This window comes from Acartia tonsa, chromosome 7, assembly GCF_053477335.1.
Source record: "Acartia tonsa isolate MP-2025a chromosome 7, ASM5347733v1, whole genome shotgun sequence".
Taxonomy (NCBI): Eukaryota; Metazoa; Arthropoda; class Copepoda; order Calanoida; family Acartiidae; genus Acartia; species Acartia tonsa.
In genome coordinates this window covers 51,181,792-51,205,552 of record NC_137266.1, presented here as the reverse complement: position 1 = coordinate 51,205,552, position 23,761 = coordinate 51,181,792, and the positions used below count along the sequence as shown (strand labels likewise).

The following is a 23,761-nucleotide window of genomic DNA, read 5'->3' as shown; positions in this document are numbered from 1 at the left end:
ACTGAATATACAAAATATGAAAATATAAGGTTTGACAAAATTATATACGTAAATTTGTTGCAAAACTTCTTAAGTACAGAATTCTGTTTAAGGACATACTGACATTTTTAATACTTTATTATAGAGATGCTTCGCTCATAATATTGTACCTTATTGTAATGGGAAACAGTATTAAAAAAATTAGATCGATCAGATGATTTTACATATCAAAATTCAATAAAAGTTCCGAAAGTTGTAAAGCCAAATAAGAATAGTTATTTCTCGCATCGTATTATAAACGGCTTATCGCGGATATAGAAAGTACAAATATGAGATTAAAACTAGTTTTTTTAGCCCCGAGGTGCCGGAGGCACCGGCTAAAAAAACTGGTTTTAATCTTATGATTGTACATTTCTATATTCGTAGAAAGCTGGATATAATACGATGCAAGACATAGTTTTTTCGTATGGATGAGAACCGGTTCCTATCCACCGGATTCGAATGAATACGAGAAAATGTTATTATAAAACTTTGGGGACTAGTGTAATTAACAGCCCAATGTCCCCTCTCTTCCTGGACAGAAAACAGTTTTAATAGTTTGCTTAGATTCATTCAGATTGCTTATACAGACGGACGTACATACTTATTTAACTTGTAATTTAGCTTCGCTGATAAAAAACCTACATAATAAAAGAACTAGTTTTATCCATTGAGGGAGGTGACATTGGGCTGTTTATTACACTAATCCCCAAAGTCTTACAGTAACGTTTTCTTATTCATTGGCTTAACAACCTTGGGAAATTTTATTGAATTTTGATTGGTTGGTTCATTAAGTTGAGTGTCCAAACGTTGCAACCGCCAATTGTAATCTACATAAGGGATATTTTTGTATATCATGATTGGGGGATTTATATCAATTTATCGGTCATTGTCTTATCCCTTTAGATTCCTGAGTTTTATTATTGATGTTTACTTTTTAAAAGCGAAGTTAATCTACATTTAGGTTCGATACGTCCGTTACTGATAGCTATGATTTTTTGTTATACGCATGTAATTATCCTAGTGGAATTAAAAACTTTGAATGATGATTCCTTTGACAGCTAGGTACAATTTAGAAAGCATTAACCGGATTGTCAGCATGTTTATAATAAAAATATCCTTTTTACTTGATCTTTGATTCCTAGCAGAACTATGTATATTATTATAAGCAAAGCATCTCTATAAGGATCATCAAGACTTTAAATGTAAGTACGTACATATTGGTTACAAGATGTGATATATAAAATTTTAGTTTAGACTTCCAAATATCATTTAAGCATATTAAGTAATGTTTGTTTTGTTGTTTGTTGAGCTTTGCTTTTATGAATGTTATCATCCTTGTTACTAAGTTTTCATTTCATTCTTTATTTAGATTTTTTTATTTCATGAAATGAAATAATATTTAAAATAAATGATTATGATTATGATTATCCAAAGGAAGACTTTTACATGACTAAATCCTATGCCTTTTTTTTGTCTCAAGGTTAAGATTTCGATGACTACTGAATCATTTATTTCTCCAATTTTAGGAAGCTTTATCAAGAGTTGTTTTTAGGCTATTTTAAATAAAGTCTTGGGATGGTTTTAGGCTTTTTTTAAAATCTTTGAATAATAATTAAAAGTCCCTAGATGCTAGGGGCACAGGCACTATATGTATATTATGAAAAAGAGCGGATAAATTGATGTATATCAAAAATGACACAAAATTAACCCATCTGTAGCTTAAAAATAGTGGTTGGAACTTTTGAACACTCAACTATATATTACTACAATCGATATATTATTTCTTGGATGTTGCACCAGATTTTCATGTACTCTGATAAAAGTGATGATCGCAGCCGGCTGAAATAACCAGCCCCTCCCCCCTCCTCTCCTTTCTTCTGGATGGATGAACTGACCAATTAAATGAGGTTCATATTAGCAAGCTAAATTTACGACAAATTTTCACCTGTCAATATACCCACAGTACTACGTCAAACCCTAGATACGTCAAACAGTAGATGCGTCAAACGCTATACAGACAAACAATAGATGCGTCAAACGCTATACAGACAAACAATAGATGCGTCAAACACTAGACTACAACAAACAGTAGAATTTTTAATTTCGCGACAAACAGTATAATTTTTAAAGTGCAACAAACACTAGAAGCGACATACGCTAGAATTTAAACTTATAAAATATTCCTATATAGATGTTTTTGATTCATAAATACTAAATTTATATTACTATTGTGGTATCCGCCTTGGTTAAATGGCAGACACCCGAGTTCAAATGACTACGGCAGTGCGAACAGACGTGGACACATATATTATAGAGAAGCTACGCTTCTCTAGCAATCACTAAATAATAAACAGAGTCTATTCAGGTGTTACTTTATTCAGGGTCTAAGGTTTACTAAAGTTATATACAACAAACAATAAATACACAGATTGGAATAAATAATCCTAAAGCAGAATCAACATAAATACATATACAATAATCAGATTGGGCAATAATGATCCCCCATCCCTGGAAAGGTGGCCTCTCCAGTGACACAGGACAGCTTGGACTGGGGACACTCTAGGGTCAGGTGGTCGGACTGGGACTCCACCCGTCCGTTCTCAACTACGTAGGTCTCTTCCTTGACCAGCAGCTGTCGCTCCTGGAGCACTAACTCATTTCAGTACAGCTGGCCTTCAAAATGGACGTCCTCCCCTTCACAACCCACCCCCTCGGGGCTGTTGACCAATGCGCCTACCATATCGAGGGTAAAGAACAGGGGGTGGTTCAGCTGGAACGTCAATGGCTTGGTCTTGCCTGGCAGGGTGTAGACTCGGCTCCGGGCCAGGTCCCGGCACGTTTCTGGGTCAATCTTTGTTGGCCGCATGAGGGTGGGGACCGAGGTCACCTTCAGGTGGCCCCAGACTCCACACCTCAATGTCCACTGGGACACTGTGAGTTGACAGCTATATCCCGTGGTCTCCCGAATCTTAACTTGCTGCAGGACATGTACCTCATGGCCCAAGGGCACCTCCTGGTGTAGCGGCTCCTTGCTACACATCTGCTCTTTGTTGAAGGCGGTGACATGGGTGGGGTTGGCACAGTCCCACCCTACTAAGACATAGCTAGTTGTAGGCCACACAGCTGCTAGCAATAGGCCCCACAGAACCATCAACCAATGGGAGAATCTGCCAGACAGACACCGTCCTCGCGCGCGTATCTGGGGATCCTCGGCTCTGGCCACAACTGCTTCCTGGGGCTGGACACTGCTGGACTGCTCCTGGCTAGATATAAATTTCCATTGAGTGTTATCTTTGGACGCCCGGGGCGTCCCGATACCCTCCCCAATGACGGACTGACAGGCGACTGGCGCCTGTCTGGGCGTCGGCTCCCCTAGCCCCAAGGTGGCCCTTCCCTCGTCCATGGCATGCCCAGTGGCATGGGGCTGTAGTGCGTGTGGCACAGGCTCGCCCTGTATTACATCCCTCCCCTGCCCTAGGAACTCAGGTGCATGTGGCACAGGCAAGTCCTGATAACCCCAAATCTCAATCTCCCCAGCCTCTGGTGCGGGAGGCACAGGCAAGGCTGGAGGGTTACAATATTTTGGATACAATGCATTTGTCAATTTTAACTTATCCTGGCTCAGTTGAGGGTGGTAGACAGCTGGACTCTCTCTGCTGGCAGGGGGCTCTAGATGAGGGACAGCTGGACTCTCCCTGCTGGCTGGGGGCTCTGGATGATGGATAGCTGGACTCTCCCTGCTGGCTGGTGGCGCTGGCTGACTGGGGGTGACGGATGTCACCCCTCCCTCTGGGGCTGCAGGCTCGTTCCAGGGTCCAGGTATCTCGGTGGCGGCGACGGTTGTCGCCCCAGGCACCAGTGTGGGGGCGCTGGATAGCACCCCCCAGTCTTCACAGGTGGCGGCGGCAGTTGCCGCCCCAGACATCAGCTTGGGGGTGCGGGATCGCACCTCTCGTCCTTCCCAGGTGGCGACGCCGGATGGCGCCCCATACATCGACTCAGATGCGCTGGCTAGCGCCTCTTGCCTCTCCCGCTCGGCGGCCGCCAGGGCCTCCCCGTACATCGTCTCGGCGGCGCTGGGTAGCGCCCCTCCGCTCTTGCTGGGGGGACTTGGTCTGGCAGGCCCCATCATGTTGAGGCTGAATGGTAGAGGCCGCAGGACTTCTGGCTCCGCAATGTTGGTTGGCTGCACGAACTCCGGTCCCAAGTGGTTGAGGCTGAAGGCCAACCCGGTTGGGTTCAGCCGCTCCTCCCAGCACGTTGATCCTGGCTGGGATAGTCCCAAACTGCGGCATTCCTTCTGATTGGCCCACAGCGCTGAGGGCGGCTGCTTGCTGGAGTGTTGCTGGGGGCGCGCTCCCTTCCATGTTGGCTACCCGGCTGGGCTTCCCTGAGTGAGCGCCCTTGTCAGCTACACGTCTCATGCCGGCTACCTGGTCCCAGTCAGCCTTGCACTCGGCTGCCGTATGGCCTGCGTAATGGCAACGTTCACATTTGGCAGGACGGCTACGCTTCTCTAGCAATCACTAAATAATAAACAGAGTCTATTCAGGTGTTACTTTATTCAGGGTCTAAGGTTTACTAAAGTTATATACAACAAACAATAAATACACAGATTGGAATAAATAATCCTAAAGCAGAATCAACATAAATACATATACAATAATCAGATTGGGCAATAATGATCCCCCATCCCTGGAAAGGGTGGGGAACCAAACAATACAGCTTAACCATAATAAGGCTGTCAAAATCTATCATTAATTTTAAAGCATAGGGAGGGGTCAGGCTGACCCCTTCCCCAGTACTCGGGGGAGGGCCCTCGGCCCTTCTCCGAACCAAGGTCAGGGTTGCCATAGAACATGGCTCACGGCTGCCGAATACCACAACTATCAATGCAGGCATCTAAAGGTATAAATAATGGCCCAAAAAATCTATGTACATTTAAGTTATATAGCATAAAATTACCAATGTTTAGCCAACGAATAAGAAAACAATCTCATAAAACTTTGAGAAATAGTGTAATAAACAGCCCATTGTCCCCTCTTGCTCTACTATTATTGTCCTTTCCCTGCAGAAAATGTGGTATAGCAAATAAAAGGTGATTTTGCAATACAGTTTTGCAATATTAGAATCTACCCTGTAAAGGAGAATCATATCGGTTCAGTGGTTAGCGAGATCCTTCGGCATACTGACAAAAAGACAGAGATCATGTTACTTTATTATAAGGATATATAAGGAAGATATAATATGATGAACAGAATGAAGAATTGTATCCCTATTTTATCATTTATCTACTATATCTACATTCATTCATTATTTAAGATAGTACTATGAAAGGCATTAACAACTGCAGCAAATAACACATCCATAAAAGCGAAGCTCTGAAATGGTAGGACAAACGAACATTAACACTTGTAGAGTGTCAGAACTTAATAAGCAGAGCATAAATTTTTAAGTCTAAACAAAATTGTGAGTAAAGTTTGAAATCGATTAGACAATTCTAACATGTCTAAATTAACGTAAAGAGCTAACCAATTTGTAGTTTTATGAAAATCTGAGACTTAAAAAAATCTGCAATAATGCAAATAGCGGCTGCATCCATGTTTTACAATTTCCTTTTTAGATATTTTTAAAAGCGAAGCTTTTCTTTAATTATGGGACGGTTCGTCCGTCCGTAATGGTTAGCTTTTTTCGTGTAACGGATAGCTCATTCATTAATTTAGACGTGTTAGAATTGTCATATTGATTTCAAACTATGCATGATGATCTGTACGTTCATTTAAAACATCTTGATTTTTAACCTTTTTAACAAAAATTGTTTATGTATATAATTTATGATATGATTTTTTGGAATAAATATTCCTATTACTTTAAGGTATAAATTTATAAGCAAAGCATCTTTATAATCAATCAAGTCCTAAAAATGTAAGTATAGTTGCAATATTGCATACCTACATATTTCTTTTTGGGGAAATACTTACATTTTTATAACTTGATTATAGATACTTAGCTTAGAATATTGTACCTTATTTTACATTATTTTGTCCGTCTGTTGCTTGTCCTATTAGAAAATATTTATTTTGCTTTTCTTAAAGCCAATCTACCACCCTCTATAAGTGTTGTTGTATCCATAAAATAGGGGCAAAGCAAATAAAAAAAATAATGAAAAACTTTTTGCTTGTCAAAATTTTATATTTTAATTATTATATGTTATTTAGAAAATTGATAACATTTACCAGGAAGTTGGTGGGATAGTGGATTTAGATTTAAATTGTATCAAAGTTATGTAACCATGTTATCTTTTTCGTTGGGCCAAAACTTTAAACTTTGGGTTTTCTTTGACTGTGTTTATTAAACCTTAACAGTGTGTGAATGATAGAGGGCTATAACTCAGTGACTTTTTAAATATGGGTATGACACATACCCATATTTTTTTAATATCTCCATCCTGGCGGGCACAGTATGCCAGCAAACCTGGCAGGGTCATCCAGGTAAAAATCGAAAACATTTTGGTGACTTAAACAAAGCACTATATCTTACCAGAATACTAAAATATCCTCTAGTAGTAAACTCTTATATAGAAAATAGGTGTTCAAGCCAATTTTAGGTTCCAGGTACGATCCTGCATGTCCAGATCCTCCAGGTCTCCAGAAATCTTTAAAAGGCTCCTGTGGCCGCAATTTTTGACTTGGAGACTTTAAATTTTAAAATTAAGCTTTTCTTACATGTCTACATAACTTATTAAAGATCCGTCGCCGTTTTCTCGACTCCAGCGGCTGGCAGCTGCCAAGTACAGCTGTGGCCGCCGAAATTTATGTTTTGAGATTTCTAATATAAAATTTACATACAGATAAGAAAATGACAGCCTTATGAAATTTTTAAGTAAAAAAGGACCTAAAACAAAGGTTGTTAAATAAAAGGGTGGAGGAAGCGAAAATTGACTTTGACTCACTTATAGTTGGAAATTTATTATCAAACAGAGGACATGCACAAACTTTTTTAGCCCCCTAGCTCTAATGGGAGCTGAGATAATAGCCCCCCCCCCTCGACCAATAAAGATGCGGCATGGGGCCCGACTGTTATGGGTTAAGTTCAATACAAAAAGTGCTAAAAATTTTCAACTTATTATTTTGATATACAGAAATAGTAGTTTGTTTAATAACATTACTAAATCGCCCATTGTCGATAGGTTAGATATTAGATTAAGATATTTTATAGATGTTTTGATTCAAACAGCCGAATATTTTTTAGGGAATATAGGTTACTACAAATATTGAGCTAGTTTAGAGGTTAGGATAGCTTTGATTAGACATGTTGAAATTGACCATAGATATCAAATTTATAATTCCTGCCACCAATATCAATAAGGTGTAATAGGATGTCTGTCTGTGTGTATGTTTCTCCTTTACAATGTAGCTTTTCAGAGGTCCTGGGAATGTTTATAGCTATTTTGGGGTGGGTACCACCAACCTCTCAAGAGAAATCAACACTAGAAAAAAAGAGGCATAGTTGCTAGTCCTATAATATAAAGACGTTTTTTTGTCTCAAGGTAAAGATCTCAGAGAGGTCTGAATTGTTAAAACTTGTAAAGGAAGCCACAGAAATGTCATTAGATGGTTTTAAGCTATTTTTTGGACCTCTTTCTCCCTCCCCTATTGACTAGAACAAGTGTGAAGCAAATTATCTAAAGTGGTAAGAATTTTTTTGTCTGTAGCTTAAGGTTTTCAAAACTATTGTTTACTGATTGTGTTCTCTTTTTAAGAGATACGTCCATTTCTTGGTTTGGGAGATTCTATTTTTAAAAATATTAAATGATTTATGGTATGGTTTAGGCTATTTTTCTGCCCATCCCTACCCTTTCAAAACTCTAGCCTCTATATTCAGTAGATAGTTTACAATAAAGTTGCATCTCTAAAAGATTCTGTAAGTCAAATTAATCTTTAAAAGATGATTCCTAGAAATATTGTTAATAATACTTGTACTATGGAATCATATCTATAATCATTTTTTAAATGTAAACAAGTCTTTATGTACATACTAGGGACTGTGCCCATAGCATCTAGGGGCTTCGTTTTTGATGGGAAAGGAATAAGCAAAAAACTATTAAATATCAAAAATATCTCACTTTGTCTGTCTTTATTGCATGTACTAAAATACTTCAAATTTAAAGAATTAGAATATTTCTTTTGAAATTCCTAAGAGGACGACATTTAAGATTCATGCGTGTGTGTAAAGTGTGGCTCATGTCTGGGTGTATTGAAAGATCTCACTAACCACTGAAATAATATGATACTACTTTTCAGTGTAGCTTCTCATAAGTCTTAGGAATGTTTATAAATATTTTGGGGACAGGTACTAACAACCCCCCCAGGATCAGGACCTGGAACCTGAATTTGACTTGAATACATGTATTTCATATAGGGATGTACTATTAGAGGATATAAAAATGCTTTGTGTAAGTCAAAAAAAATATTTTTGCTCTTTACCTGGATGGCCCTGCCAGGTTTGCTGGCATCCTGTGCCCGCCAGGATGGAGGTATTCAACATAATTCCAACTCTCAATTATGTGTCATACCCATATACTTAAAAAGTCAAACAGTTTGGGCTCTTTATCTTTCACACACAGAAAATGATATAGAAAAAAACGGAGGTGGGGGGGGGGGGGGGGGTTGTTCAAGTTGTAAAGCAAAATGACAATTCTAAGATGTTTAAATTATCAAAAATAGCTAACTGTTATGGACATACGGACGTAATGACCCTAACTATAGAAAAGCTTCGCTTTAAAAAAATATATTTTGTATTTGTTACACATATGTTTATTAAAAATGTCCAGATATGAATCATCAAAAGATTTTTTGAACCGTATAGGCTAAAAAGTGTGGAATTTTATCAAAACTAATGAATCTTTTGAAATTTTGAAGAAAAAAATATTTTTTACTATGTGCGCCTATAGCTTAAAGTTTTTAAAAAAACTTAATTTTTCATAAAAAACCTAATAACACAGTAATCAAAAAAGAAATTTACTTACCACTAAATTTTAAACCAATATTTAGGTTCATATTGACTTCCTTAGAAAAAATTATCATGATATATAGCTTTTTACTATGTGCCCAAATCTCTATAAGTTTAAGGTCTGTTTTTCAGCTCAGCAATCAATCAATCACTTTTTTTTGCCAGTTTCTGGCGCACATGCTTCTGGTAGAGGTAGAGCCTAGATTTTTTTAGTGTGTTGTCTACTAACCTAAAGAATAAGATTTAGATATAGTGTATTTTGATTTTCATTCATAGGGGGGGGGGGGAGGGGTAACCCTACCCACTCTGTTATAATTCTATAGAAAACTGTAAGCTATATGTGGATAGGGCTTGTGACGTGTCTAGGTGTAGGTTTTCATGGGTGCTGAGATCAAAAATACAACTGAAAACAGTGAGGGTCCATCCATATGGCAGCTGGGCAACAGCCGCAGCTGAGCTGTTAGCCATTTTTTGATATTATTTGAGGATATCCTTACATTGAATATTTCTGTGGAATTAAACTTCTTCAATTAACATTAAACTTTATTTCCTTGCTTTTATTACTAATAACACTATTTTGATTTATATATTTAGTTGTTGTAACAGCTTTAAACAACCCTAAACGGCTTAGAGCAGCTATCAACAGTCAGAAGTATATGTTGCAGATATGGCTTGTGACGTGTCTAGTGGTATGTTTTTATGGGTGCTTTGCTCAAAAATACTAACAAAAATAAATGGGGCTAATCCATATAGAAGCTGGGTAACTACTGCAGCTCAGCTGGCTGTTGCTATTATTCAAGCTATAAACAGTCCAAAACGGCTGTGATCAGCTATCAACAGCCAAAAGTATATGTTGCAGGTATGGCTTGTTACGTGTCTAGGGGTAGGTTTTCATGGGTGCTTGAGCTTTAAAATACTACAAAAAACTATTGGTCCCATCCATATGGCAGCTGGGTAACTGCCGCAGCTCAGCTGTAAGCTTTTCTTGGAAGATATACAAACATTTTTAAAATTAAAATTTAACCTTCATTCCATTTGACATGTTGTTAATAAACTTTTTTTAAACATCTAAATATAGCTGTGTAATAGCTGAAAACAGCCAAAAATTGCTGAGAACAGTCAATGGTATATTTGCAGATAGGGCTTATGACATGTCTAGAAGTAGGTTTTTTCCTGGATGGAAAGCTAAAAAATACTAACAAATATAATGGGGGCCCATAAATAAGGCAGCTGTCAAATGGAATTAAGTTAAGAAACAGCTGAGCTACGGCATTTAACCAGCTGCCATATGGATGGGCTCCCACTATTTTAGGTATGTAGTATATTTGAGCACTGCCACCATGAAAACCTGCTTCTAGACATGTAACAAGTCATATCTTTAATTTATTCTTTCAGTTCTTGCTTTTCTCAGCTGGTTTTCAGTAGTTCAACAACTAAGCCTAGAAATTGAAGAAATGTTAATTTATCATAAAAAATGGCTAACCAATTAGCTGCGGCCGTTACCCAGCTGCCATATTGATGGGTCCTCACTTTTTTTGAAAGTATTTTTGAGCTTAGCACCCAGGAAAACCTACCCCAAGACACGTCACAATCCATATCTGCAACATATACATTTGGCTGTTGATAGCTGTTCTCAGACGTTTTTAGATATTCTCAGCTATTTAACAACCTAATCTAGAAATTGAAAAAATGTTAATAGCATGTCAATTGGAATACAGTTTAAATGTTAATTACGTTTGATTCTACTGAAATATTTGAATATCCTTAAATAGTGCCAAAAAAGCTGAAAGCTGATCTGCAGTCGTTACACAGCTGTCAAATTGGATGGGCTTCCACTATTTTTATTAGAATTTTTTATCTCAGTACCCATAAAAACCTATCCCTAGATACGTCACAAGCTATATCTGCACTTATACTTCAGATAGCTGTTATTAGCCGTTTTGGGCTATTTATAGCTGTTACAACAACTAAACCTATAAATCAAAATAGTGTTATTAGTAGTATAAGCAAGAAAAAAAAGTTTAATGTTAATTGAAGAAGTTTAATTCCACAGAAATATTCAATGTAAGGATATCCTCAAATAATCTCAAAAAATGGCTAACAGCTAAGCTGCGGCAGTTACCCAGCTGCCATATGGATTGGCTCTCACTGTTTTTGTTAGTATTTTTGAGCTCAGCACCCAAGAAAACCTACCCCTAGACATGTCACAAGCCCTATCTGAATATCCTCAAATAATATCAAAAAATGGCTAACAGCTCAGCTGCGGCTGTTACCCAGCTGCCATATGGATGGACCCTCACTGTTTTTAGTTGTATTTTTGAGCTCAGCACCCATGAAAACTTACCCCTAGACACGTCACAAGCCCTATCTACATGTAGCTTACAGTTTTCTATAGAATTATAACAGAGTGGGTAGGGTTACCCCCCCCCCCTATGAATGAAAATCAAAATACACTATATCTAAATCTTATTCTTTAGGTTAGTAGACAACACACTAAAAAAATCTAGGCTCTACCTCTATCAGAAGCATGTGCGCCTGAAACTGGCAAGAAAAAGTGATTGATTGATTGCTGAGCTGAAAAATAGACCTTAAACTTATAGAGATTTAGTGGTAAGTAAATTTCTTTTTTGATTACTGTGTTATTAGGTTTTTTATGAAAAATTAAGTTTTTTTAAAAACTTTAAGCTGTAGGCGCACATAGTAAAAATTATTTTTTTTCAAAAATTTCAAAAGATTCATTAGTTTTGATAAAATTCCACACTTTTTAGCCTATAGGGTTCAAAAAATCTTTTGATGATTCATATCTGGACATTTTTAATGTTTATGTAGTAATTTTATATAGTTATAGAAATATTTAAAAAGGGGGTTCAAAGACAAATATTTTCAATTTAAATATGTATAGACATTGCATAGCATCATTTTTCAACATTTAACATGTACCCGCAACTGATTTTTTTTCTACAAAGTGTCAGTCGAGTGCTGTATCCCCCCCCCCCCCCCAACCCCCTCCTAATTTTAAAATAAATCCAATATTAGGGATGAGGGGCAGATTTTTTATGTATGCCTAGCCCATACAGCTGTAGTGCCTTAATGCCCTAACCCTGCGGTACACAAATATAAATAAACAAATAAAAAAAACTCCCATATTTCAAAATTTAAAAAAAAATCGGGGTTGTTTGATATTCACCATGCCATGTGTGTGTGTTTGTATGTGTGTGTGTGTGTATGAGTGTGTGTCTACTAGTCTTTAAGCTAGTTTTTTTCAATCATATGTTTAAATAGAGTAGTTGCTTTTAAAAATTTCAACTAATATTACAATAAAAAAAACGTACAAAATTTAGGCCATCACATATTTTAGATCTGTCATGATTTGGATTGCTTACTGTTCTTATTATATCTTATTTGATAATTATACAGGATAATGTTTATGGACATACTTACATTTATAGGACTTGATTATAGAGTTGCTTTGCTTATAATATTGTTCTTTGTTGTTTCAGGAATCAATATACCAAAAATCAGATCAAACGGATAATTAGATCACATAAAAATTTGTTGTAAAAAAAGTAGAAAAATAAACATGTTTCAAATGAACATACGGACATTCTGGTAATGGTTATAGAGTTGCTACGCTTTCTAAATCGTACCTAACTACTATAGGAATTATCATGCAAAGTTTGAAATCGCAAGGACAATTCTAACATGCCTAAATTTACGAATAAAAGTGATCCATCTCGGACGGACGTACGGACCGACCCTAATTACAGAAAAGCTTCGCTTTTAAAAATTTGGGAGACAAGAGAAGAAGTAGGATAGAAATCCCCTAAAAAGGAGAAGGATAATCACTCCTTTTTTATGACGTCACATGGCTGATTTTACGGCTACTTTGTCCCTCTACATTGCACCATATTACAGCCAGTTTTCTATAAATATTAAAACAATAATTCTAATAATAATAACACCCTTTAGTCAGCCTCGGGGCAAACAAAACTAGTTTTAACTTTTTAGAATTTTTCCTTTTCATTTCTGCAAAAAGATGTCTATAATATGATGCTACTAGAGTAGGGCTCGATATAATTATCTCGCTATTGGCTAGGTTTATTCAATGATTCATTTACTTTCTTTTGGTTATCTAAATTCTGACTATTAACCCTATTCTTCCATTATCTTCTCCCTGACAATTTCTTTCTTTAAACTATTCTAGGATCTTAATATTTTTTTTATTTCAAATTATCGTCCAAAAAAAGTTAAAATGTTTAGTTAATTGTTAAATTTTAGTTCAATATCTGACCACATTATGCACGTACTGCTAGTATCAAATTATTTTAAAACTAAGTTTCTTTTAGTTACTATATTATTAATTTTAATTTTCTGTTTCATGGATAGAAATTTAATACTTCAATATAATTCAAATAGCAACATAAAATAAAAAAATTAATTTATTCTTCATACAGGAAAATAATGGGTCTTATCGTTCTGGTCAATGAGAGTTTATTACGGATTATTGGAGCACTATGAGTTTTAAACATTTATCGCTTGGAAAACTTAAGCTCATATATAGACATTTATTTCCTATATAGATCTTGGATCTTGATGCAATAAAGCAGGCCGTTTTGTAAATGTTAAAAATTGGAAGATTTCATTAAATAAAAGTAATTGCAAATATACTTAGTAAATAAATAACTTTTCCTGTTAATTTTTATGTTTATAGAAAAAGTAGTTAAGTTAACTTTGCCAAAAAAAATATCTCTAAAATAATATGTCAATTCCAAGATTCTCTGCACATATGTTTTAGTGTTTATGTCTCAGTTATTGTGAACTAGCTTTTTTAGCATGTTTGATTTTGTTGAAAGTCTTGTTTAACCCTTTAGAGGGTGGGGGGGGGGGGGGAGTGTTGTATGAATTTGTGTCTCTGAATCTAATTCTATCGAGTTTTCTGACTTCATATGCAAAAATATGCATCTTTTCTTTAAAAACTTGTATAAAAGCTTGTTAATTCAAAAAATTTAAGCAAGCATTATTAAATTTTGCTATTGTGATATATATATTTTCAAGATATGAATGTAGGAGGGTGGGGGGGGGGGGGGCTCCCCTCATCCCCTGCTACACACATAATATTGTGGGGGGGGGGGAGAGGTGTGAGTTGAGCCCAACAATTTTAACTTTAGTTTAAAAAATATAAAGTAAAGTAAAAAAGCCTTATTTAGAGGTGGGGGTGAGGGGGGGGTTGTGGGGAGCTGCATTGCTTTCCAAGGGCGAATTTTCTTTAGTATGCTATGTAACTATGAGGGATTACCTAAGTATTTTCACAATGGCTTTTGATAGTTAATTTTAGGTTATATTAGGGTAGACGATTGCCACGCAGGAATATGCAATTAGCCCTGCAGGGTTAGAGCCCTCGCAGGGGATAGAAATATGATTAAAAGCTACTTTGAAAATACAAAGTAACGCCCCTTAAGTGGCGTTGCCACAAACGGGACTATACCCAATCCCTTAAGATTCCTGGCTTCAACAAATTTTAACTTCCTGTGATAACTTATGATATTGTTTTCATTATCAAAAATAATTTCATTCGATTTCGAGAATTCTTCAATTTAACACACATAGGTAAATCAGTTTGATATTTTTAAAGGGTAGTCCGTCCGTTACGGTTAGGTCTTTTCGTTAATTTGCGCATATTTGAATTGTCCTAATATCCAGAGAGGGAGTAGAAAATAGGCTGTTTTTTACACTAGTCCCCTAAGTTTTAAAATTACGTTTTCTTATTCGTTGGTTTAACTATTTAACATACTATTTTTACGATTTAATTATAGAGATGCTTTGTTAATAACGTTGTGCTTTGAAGTTTGTTGTTCTAGAAATTAGTGTTCCAAAAATTGTATGAATGAAATATTTTATAACATAATATTTATTTTATTTATTTTAAAAAGCTATCTGTTACATACGAACAGACATATGGACCAACCCTAATTTTAGAAAAGCTTCGCTTTTAAAAAATACCAAAAATTGACATAGAAAGCGAGGAATTAAGGATTTTTTAAAATTGTTTTTTTTTGTCTATTATTCAATAAAAAGGTGTCAAAATATTGACTCTTTAATTTTTTGCAAGACTCGTATACTTAGTTGAAAGATTAAAAGAAGTAAAGCTTTGTAATGCTTGTTTTAGTTATTTTTAAAATTTTATCTTTTAGGCAAAACATCCAATTATTGAAATGTTAATTTGATAGTGTGCGAGCGTACGCACACAGACATACATACTAAATGTAAAGAGAACAAATTTATTCAAAGTTTACATTTCGAGTCATATTTTTACATATTTTGGGCGTTACTTTTCCAACTTTTTGTTCAATTTAGGGAAAGAGACTTACCAAGGATTACTCATGAAAAATTTCGAATTCTGAGTGCCATTTAATCATTGATTACGCGATGGTTGCATTACCCTTTCTCAACAGTAAGTTGTCAAATTAAAGATCTTACTATTTTTGTTCAAATGGCAATTGTCTTCTCTTTTTTTGTTGCGTTTTAGTAACTACCTTAAAACGGACTTGATTTAAAAAAAATTAAATTACTTCTAAAATAAGAGGTCTACAAAAAAACACGATTGCATTTCTAAATTTAATGGAAAATTCTACATCTACTACTTATTAAAAACACCGACTAGCTATTTAAAATAAAAATAAAAAAAAGTTAAGACACCTCTAAATTAATTTCAATAATTACCCCTACAAATTTCATTTTTTCAATGGTTATTTCTAGAGGCCTTTAGGGGCACTTGTAGAGAAGGAAATTCTAATTCAATGATAATTTAGATATAAAAAGAAAAAGTAAAAAATGGAGGGGAGGGGAGTCGGATTCCCCATTTTCAATTTTCGCTTTGAAAAATAAATTATTTTAAAAGTGGGTTATCTTTTTCCTAGAGACGATTTTCTAAGGAGATTGGTGGTACCCTCCCCAAAAATATTTCTAACCTTTATGAGAACCTACCCTGTATAGGAGAACCATATCGTTTCAGCGGTTAGCGAAATCTTTTGGTACAAGCAGACAGACAAAGAGACATCCTATTACTTTATTATAAGGATACATAAGTAACTCTTATTGTTAAAAGCGAAGCTTTTCTATAATTAGGGTCGGTCCGTACATCTGTATGTAACGGAAAGCCCTTTTCGTTAGTTTAGGCATGTTAGAATTGTCCTATCGATTTCAAACTTTGCATGGTGATTCCTGAAGTAGTTAGGTAAGACTTAGAAAGCCCAGCAACTCTATAATTATTACCAGAATGTCCGTACTTTTTTTTACTTTTTTGACAACAAATTTTTTTATCTTAGAATTAACTGATTCATCTGATTTTTGGAATACTGATTTCTGTTACAACAAGGTACAGTTTTGTAAGCGACGCATCTCTATAATCAAGTCCTAAAGTATTTCAAAAAAAACCATGTATTTAAGTTGTTTTGCAACAAATTTACTTACAATTTTGTTTAGTCTCATGCATTAATATTCTGCTTAGTGTTGATGTCCGTTTGTCCTACCGTTTTAGAGCTTTGCTTTTATGGATGTTGTCATCCTTGTTTCTTAACGCACCTTAATCAGTCGGGGGGGGGGGGGGCGTTCAACGCCCCCCCCCCCCTATTATCTCAGTTCCTATTAGAGCTAGAGGGCTAAAAAATTTTGTGCAAGTCCCCTGTTTGATAATGAATTTCCGACCTTAAGTGAGTCAAAGTCAATTTTCGCTTCCTTCACCCCTTTATTTAACAACCTTTGTTTTTAGGTCCTTTTTTACTGAAAAATTTCAAACGGCTGTAATTTTCTTATTTTTGAAGTTAGGAGAACAATGTTTTTACAGAAAATGTTTATCTTTATGTAAATTTTATATTAGAAATATCAAAACATAAATTTCAGCGGCCGCAGCTGTACTTAGCAGCTGCCAGCCGCCACAGTCGGCGGTCGGCGGGAAAACGGCGGATCTTTATGCAATTTTAATACGTTATGTAGACATGTAAGGAAAGCTTAAGTTTAAAATTTGAAGTCTCTAAGTCAAAAATTGCGGTCACAGGAGCCTTTTAAAGATTTCTGGAGACCTGGAGGATCAGGACCTGCAGGATCATACCTGGAACCTGAAATTGACTTTAACACCTGTATTTCATATGAAAATGTACTACTAGAGGATATTTTAGTATTTTAATAAGATAAATGCTTTGTTTAAGTCAAAAAATATTTTTGCTCTTTACCTGGATCACCCTGCCAGGTTTGCTGGCATCCTGTGCCCGCCAGGATGGAGATATTCAAAAAATTCCAACTCTTAGTTATGTGTCATACCCATACTTAAAAAGTCACGCAGTTTGGGCTCTTTATCTTTCACACACAGAAAATGAGAAAGAAAAAAACGGATGGGGGGGCGTTCAACGCCCCCCCCCCCGACCGTTAAGGGTTAATGTGTAATGCTTAGTGAGTAATATTGTATTTAGTATCAAAGTTCACTTTTAGTTTTCTAGAATGTTGATAACACCTTTTAGTCAGTCTTATCATTTTGAACTTGTTTATGTTGTGAATGTGAATGCATTTATATCCGTATATTTAAAAAAAATTAATAGGATATCTATCTGTCTAGCTGTCTGTGTGTATCACAAAAAACTCAATAACCACTGAACTGATATGGTTCTCCTTTTCAGTGTAGCTTTTCATAGGTCCTTGGAAGGTTTTTAAGTTTTTTTGTAGATAGATCATTGTGGGGGGGGGGCACTAGTAACTCATAAATCAACAAGGATAACAACTTTCATAAAAAAAATAGTTCCATTAACAAACAAACATTAATTCAATTGTAAACGGTCAAATTATGGGCGTTATCCTCTTAGAAATATTTTGAAAAAGGGGAAGGTTGAAGAAGTGACACTTTATAGATAGACTAGCGGCTACGCCCCTAGAAGCCTCTAGGGTCACTTAAGGTAAAAGTTGGAAAAGCCGACCTCATCCCATTTTAAATTTGAGTTTCAAAAACGTAAAAAACATTGGGGGGGGGGGGGGAGGAGGTGAAGACACCCTCCCCAAGAATAGTTTAAAACCTTCCCAGGACCTATAATAAGCTTTATTGTAAAGGAGAACAATATCGGTTCAGAGGTTAGCGAGATCCTTTGTGACAGACAAAAAACGCTTACTACTTTATATAATATATAGATAGATAGATAGATAGATAAATAGATAGATAGATAGATATATAAAGGGTGTTTTAAAAAAAACCAATCACTTCACTCTTTTTAATATAAACCCTACAGTTTTGGTCAAAATGACCCAAATCATGTCCAAGTAATGACAATTAGAAAACACTATTGATTTTGATTATTACTTACCTCTCCTGAGCAATACAGCTCGAGTCCTTGCCCTTGTGGAGAATTTTTCCTTACATAGAGATTAAAAATTAACAAATTGTATTAAATACTATAAATCTTGTAGTAAAACTCCAAAATGTTCAGAGTTTTTGATGGGACATGTCAAGATCTTTCTAAAGACACCTTAACCAGGTTTCTGAGGCAATCCTAGCCAATTTGGCATAAAAAATACAGACCCATCAAACATTGAGAAATGATGGGTCTCTCTCGTTCTTGATGTTTCACAGATTTTAACATTTTGATGCCAAAATGGCTAAGATTGTGTTAGAAACCTGGTTAAGGTGTCTATAGAAAGATCTTGACATGCTCCATCAAAAATTTGAACATTATGGGGTCTATGTATAATATTTTATGTACTTTAGACGGTTTGTTCTTTTTTTAAAGACAAAGCAGTCATGTCTCAATGTTTTATGGGTCTATCTTTTTGATGCCAAATTTGCTAGGATTGAGTTAGAAATCTGGTAAAGGCGTCTATGGAAAGGTCTTTATATGTCCCATCATAAACTCTGAACATTTTGGGGTCTATCTACAAGATTTCAAGTACTTTAGACAGTTTATTCTTCTTAAAAAAAGATGTAACTGTCTTAATTTTTAATAAAATATGCACTCTCCATGTGGGGAAAAATTGTCCACAGGGACTAGGAATCGAGAGGTAAGTAGAAATCAAAATTCAATAGTGTTTTCTCATTGTCATTGCTTGGACATAAATTGGGTCATTTTTTGTTAGTTTTTGACCGAACCTGTAGGGTTTATATTGAAAAGAGTGAAGCAATTGGTTTTTTTTTTTTAACACCCTTTAGATAGATAGATAGATAGATAGATAGATAGATAGATAGATAGATAGATAGATAGATAGATAGATAGATAGATAGATAGATAGATAGATAGATAGATAGATAGATAGATAGATAGATAGATAGATAGATAGATAGATAGATAGATAGATAGATAGATAGATAGATAGATAGATAGATAGATAGATAGATAGATAGATAGATAGATAGATAGATAGATAGATAGATAGATAGATAGATAGATAGATAGATAGATAGATAGATAGATAGATAGATAGATAGATAGATAGATAGATAGATAGATAGATAGATAGATAGATAGATAGATAGATAGATAGATAGATAGATAGATAGATACAGTCATACTATATACCATCGATCTTTTATACCTAAAGGTTAATTATGTTAGAATGATATAAGCGAAGCATCTCTATAATAAAGTTCTAAAAATGAAAGTGTGTCCTTAAAAATGATCCCTTACATAAGCAGTTTTGCAACAAATTTACCTACAATTTTGTTTATACTTTAATACAATAATATTCTGATCTTTCAGGTTTGACACTCTACAAGTGTTAATGTACATTTATTTAAATTTTCAGAACTTCGCTTCTATGGATGTTGTCATCCTTGTTAAGATATAATATTTGTTTTTTTAACCTGAAAAATATGACTTTTGATAAAAATATATCTTGATGTCTATCCGTCCATCCGTCTGTCTGTCCCTTACAGTCTCGGCAACCACTGAACCCATTGGATTCTACTCCTCTTGGAATATACCTACTGGTTCTTTGGTGGTTTTAGGCTATTTTCTTGCAGGGTGATACACCCCCAAACCCCCCCCCCCCAAAAAAAAAATCACCCCCATTTTATTTGTTTAAAGAATCTTTTTCGAAAATTTGCGACCCTTTTGCAATTTTTTCGGCTGGGTAGGTAATAGAAAACATAAAGATTCCCCATACTTAACTCATTTTTTTAGGCACGTACATAATGTTTTTTTTAATTACCTATTGGGGCAAAGCCCCTAGAGGCTAGGGGCTAAGCTGCTAGTGTGTTTGAAACTAGAATCCTTATACTAAAGTAACAGGATGTCTGTTTGTGTGTAGCTAAAGATCTCGCTAACCGCTGAACCGATCGGGTTCTCCTTTACAGGGTAGCTTCTCATGGGTCCCGGGAAGGTTTATAACTATTTTCTTGGGGGGTGGGACACCCCCAACCCCCCCCCCAAAAAAATAAAAAAAAATTTCTATTTAAAACTAAAATTAAAATAGTGGGGTCGACTACCCCCCCACCCTAAAAAAAAAAAAATTTCTCCCCCCCAAAATTTTTTATTTTTCTTTTAAATCTATAATACGAAAAATTGGTTTGATTAAACCTCTTAGGGCAAAGCTAAAAAATGGGGGTTGGTCGACTCTTCCAGCTCCCCCCCCCCTTTTTGGTCTATATTTGCCTCAATTTTTTCAAAGTTTTCCCTTAATAGACCAAGTCAATTTTTTTAGTGTTTTTATCGTCATTTGTATGTTTCTTGGGACTTCTTAAACTATGGTTTCCAAAAAGTTAGTTATTCCATCTTTTCGTAACAAATTTTTTTATTGTAATGCCTAAATTTGGATTGCCTTAGGAATGTTTATTTGGACTTGCAAGTCTGTGGTCTTAAAAAACAACCACAATGCTCTTCCATCCCTCTATGCTTACCTTCATCCCTCTATTGACCCTAGATGGAGACAGAATACCTAAAATAAACATCTTGCAAAATTTGTTGAAGAAAATATTAATGACTTCTCTTTGGGTTTACTTCACAAATTGAAAAATCATATAAATTTTGATGATAAGTTTAATGAAATTGTTATACTTGATTAATACCTCTGTAGAGCCAGACCTGTCCAGTAGCTCCCATTGCCAGTCAGTGTAGACACCCAATCATTTGATTGCACAAACTTATTCTGTGTTAACCAAAGACATCCCCCCTAACACTTCTTATATTATTTTAAGTTGCACTTCTGACATAGCAGCTATAGGTACAACCTTTACCATTCTTATGTATGAAGCACTTTCATCTGATAATCAAATCCATGAACTTCCCAACTGTGAACGGATGTGTTTGGTTTTTCACCATAGTGTAAGGTTACACATAATTGTGATATATTTTTCAGAGTGAAAATGGAGGAAGAGGAAGGATTAAAGCTAGCCCAAGATATTTTTGGCACTGCCAAAGAATTGTCTGGCTTGTCCTCCACAGTTGGACGTTGCATTGATTCAATCAATTCAAAAAGACCACAGATAGCTCAAGGTCTTGGAGTTGCTGCCAAAATTTGCACGTAAGTTGATATTTTTAAGTTTAAGACTAGCGGATATGCCCCTAGAGGCCTCTAGGGACACATAAAATTGTTTCAATCTATTTAAAATCAGCTATTTACTAAACATTGGGGAGAATTTGGGAAATAGTTTTAAAAGGAAAAAAAATTGTGGAATGAATTTTTTCTAGGGACGATTTCTCTTGGGACCCTCTTCAAAAATATATATAAACCTTTCCAGCACCTTGAAGATAAATTGTAAAGGAAAACCATACTGGGTCAGTGGTTTGCAAGATCCTTTGGTACACATGCAAAGACACACAGTTAGACAAAGATCCCATTACATTTATATAAGAATTGACTATGATATTAATATAAACACATGTTTCAGTATTGTTGGAGGAGTTTCTGGATTCTTTCCTCTCACAATATTGGGGGTCTGTTTGGCTGGTACTTCAGCCATTTTGGAGCAGGATACGGCCAAAGACAGTAGGACAAATGAGCTACAGAGTGTTAACACAAAACTGGTATCTATGAAAGATACTGTTGAAGCTGTTAGAGAAGGAATTGCAAAATTAGATGTATGTATGTTTATATTTCATATTCATATTAAAAATTAAAGTTATTAAGTGGATAAGATTAAGGCCAAGTATATTGATCAATATGAGAGGATTTAAAAACTAAAACTCTTTAATGTGTTTTGTTTCACATGCTGGCTTAATCTTTTGTTCATATTTAGGTTAAAACTGACCAGGTTCTTGAAAACACTGAAGAAATTTTGGATTACTTGAGGGTTGATATCAGTTCCAAGCTCTCCTCCATAGAGGTTTGTACAAAGATATCATTTATATAAAACTAAATACAGATTTTAGCTGGATTGTTATTATTTGTTTCTATTTCTAAACTTAAAAACTATTGATATTTATATATTGAAAAGTTGATTTCTTTTTGTTTATTTTGACATATTTAATTTACAATTAAATATATGTTTGATATGTTAGAGCAGATAAAAACTGTTCTCTTTCAAAACAAGATTGATTATATTCTAGAACTAATTGTTCTATTATTTAGGACAAGACTAACAGTATCCTAGAACTACTGGAAGGTGATATTAGTACTAAGCTCACCTCTATAGAGGTTTGTTATATTTTCATAGCTAAGTTAGATTTTTTTTATATTTACTGAAAACTGAAAATGTTAAAAAGTACTAAATTTAGGGTAAAGCTGATGGAATTCTAGAAATTCTCAAAGAAATGACCCATAAGAAAGGATTAAAGAGCATACAATTTCATTACAAAAAGATGATGGAGAAAAAAAAAAGAAACTGTGGGCAAAACGATTCAATTTTTTTCAAGTTGAAAATTATTCCAGTGATTTTGAAATTAGCAATTTGAAAGCAATCTTTGAGTATTACAACAAAAACAAGGAATGTTTATTTAGTTAATTATTATAAATTTCAAGTAAATATTTAATACTAGTGACAAAGCGGCCTTAGGCCGCCTTAGGGTCCGAGTTATTAGAAAAAAACAGAGGGACATTTCAAATTATAGAGTAGCTTCTCTACTAAAAAATATTTTAGCAGAAAATCTTACATGAACTTTATATGTCTGTCTGGTACACAATCAGAATTATGATTTACTTTAAAATAAAAATAGAAAGCAAATTTGTCTGTGAAGATTTCGCTGACTAAAAAGCATCATATATTCAATTATCTTTGTCAGTCAGTCCGTCCATTATGCTAAAGTTTTAGTAATTAGATTTTATGGTTTTAGAGAAGTATGTTTAAAGTTTACTGTATATATTTCTATTGAAATCTAATGTTTTAACCACATTGTCTATCTTATTAGATTTTTATTAAGTTCACTAAGTTTATGGATGTTATCATATGTATCTTTGTACTCTAATTGAAATGTCTGTCTGTCAGTAAGAAACCGTAAAGGAGTAATTGTGAATTTCTCTTCAGTTATTAAAGATAAATGACTGGAATTAAAAAAAAACATCCCCATACTGATGAACATCCATTATATAACTTACTTTGTCCGTCCGTCTGTAGGAAAGCTTTGATATGCATCTACTATCAAAGATTTTGTATAAATCTATTGTAAACCTTTCCATGTTTTTTAGCTTTACTAAAGACTTATAAATAATGTTATCCTTGTTAAGCTTTAAAATTTCTTAGAAATTCTTATCCTTATCCTATCAAGAGTAAAGGCACATCAAGTGTAAACCTCGGTGGGTTAGGGCCCCTTGCAAGAATTAG

The 23,761-nt window shown here is 35.1% G+C and overlaps 1 protein-coding gene across 1 annotated transcript in view; it reads left to right on the top strand.

Annotated features, from left to right (window-relative positions):
* The window catches only part of LOC145323956 (uncharacterized), a 342,132-nt gene extending 319,188 nt beyond the window's left edge, over positions 1–22,944 (top strand). Inside the window, exons 2-6 of the mRNA XM_080166571.1 lie at positions 21,362–21,525; positions 21,893–22,082; positions 22,241–22,327; positions 22,573–22,638; positions 22,719–22,944. Of these exons, the coding sequence (XP_080022697.1) occupies positions 21,368–21,525; positions 21,893–22,082; positions 22,241–22,327; positions 22,573–22,638; positions 22,719–22,895 (678 nt within the window). The 5' untranslated portion in view covers positions 21,362–21,367 and the 3' untranslated portion in view covers positions 22,896–22,944. The remainder of the gene's footprint in view (positions 1–21,361; positions 21,526–21,892; positions 22,083–22,240; positions 22,328–22,572; positions 22,639–22,718) is intronic.
* The last annotated feature ends 817 nt before the right edge of the window (positions 22,945–23,761 follow it).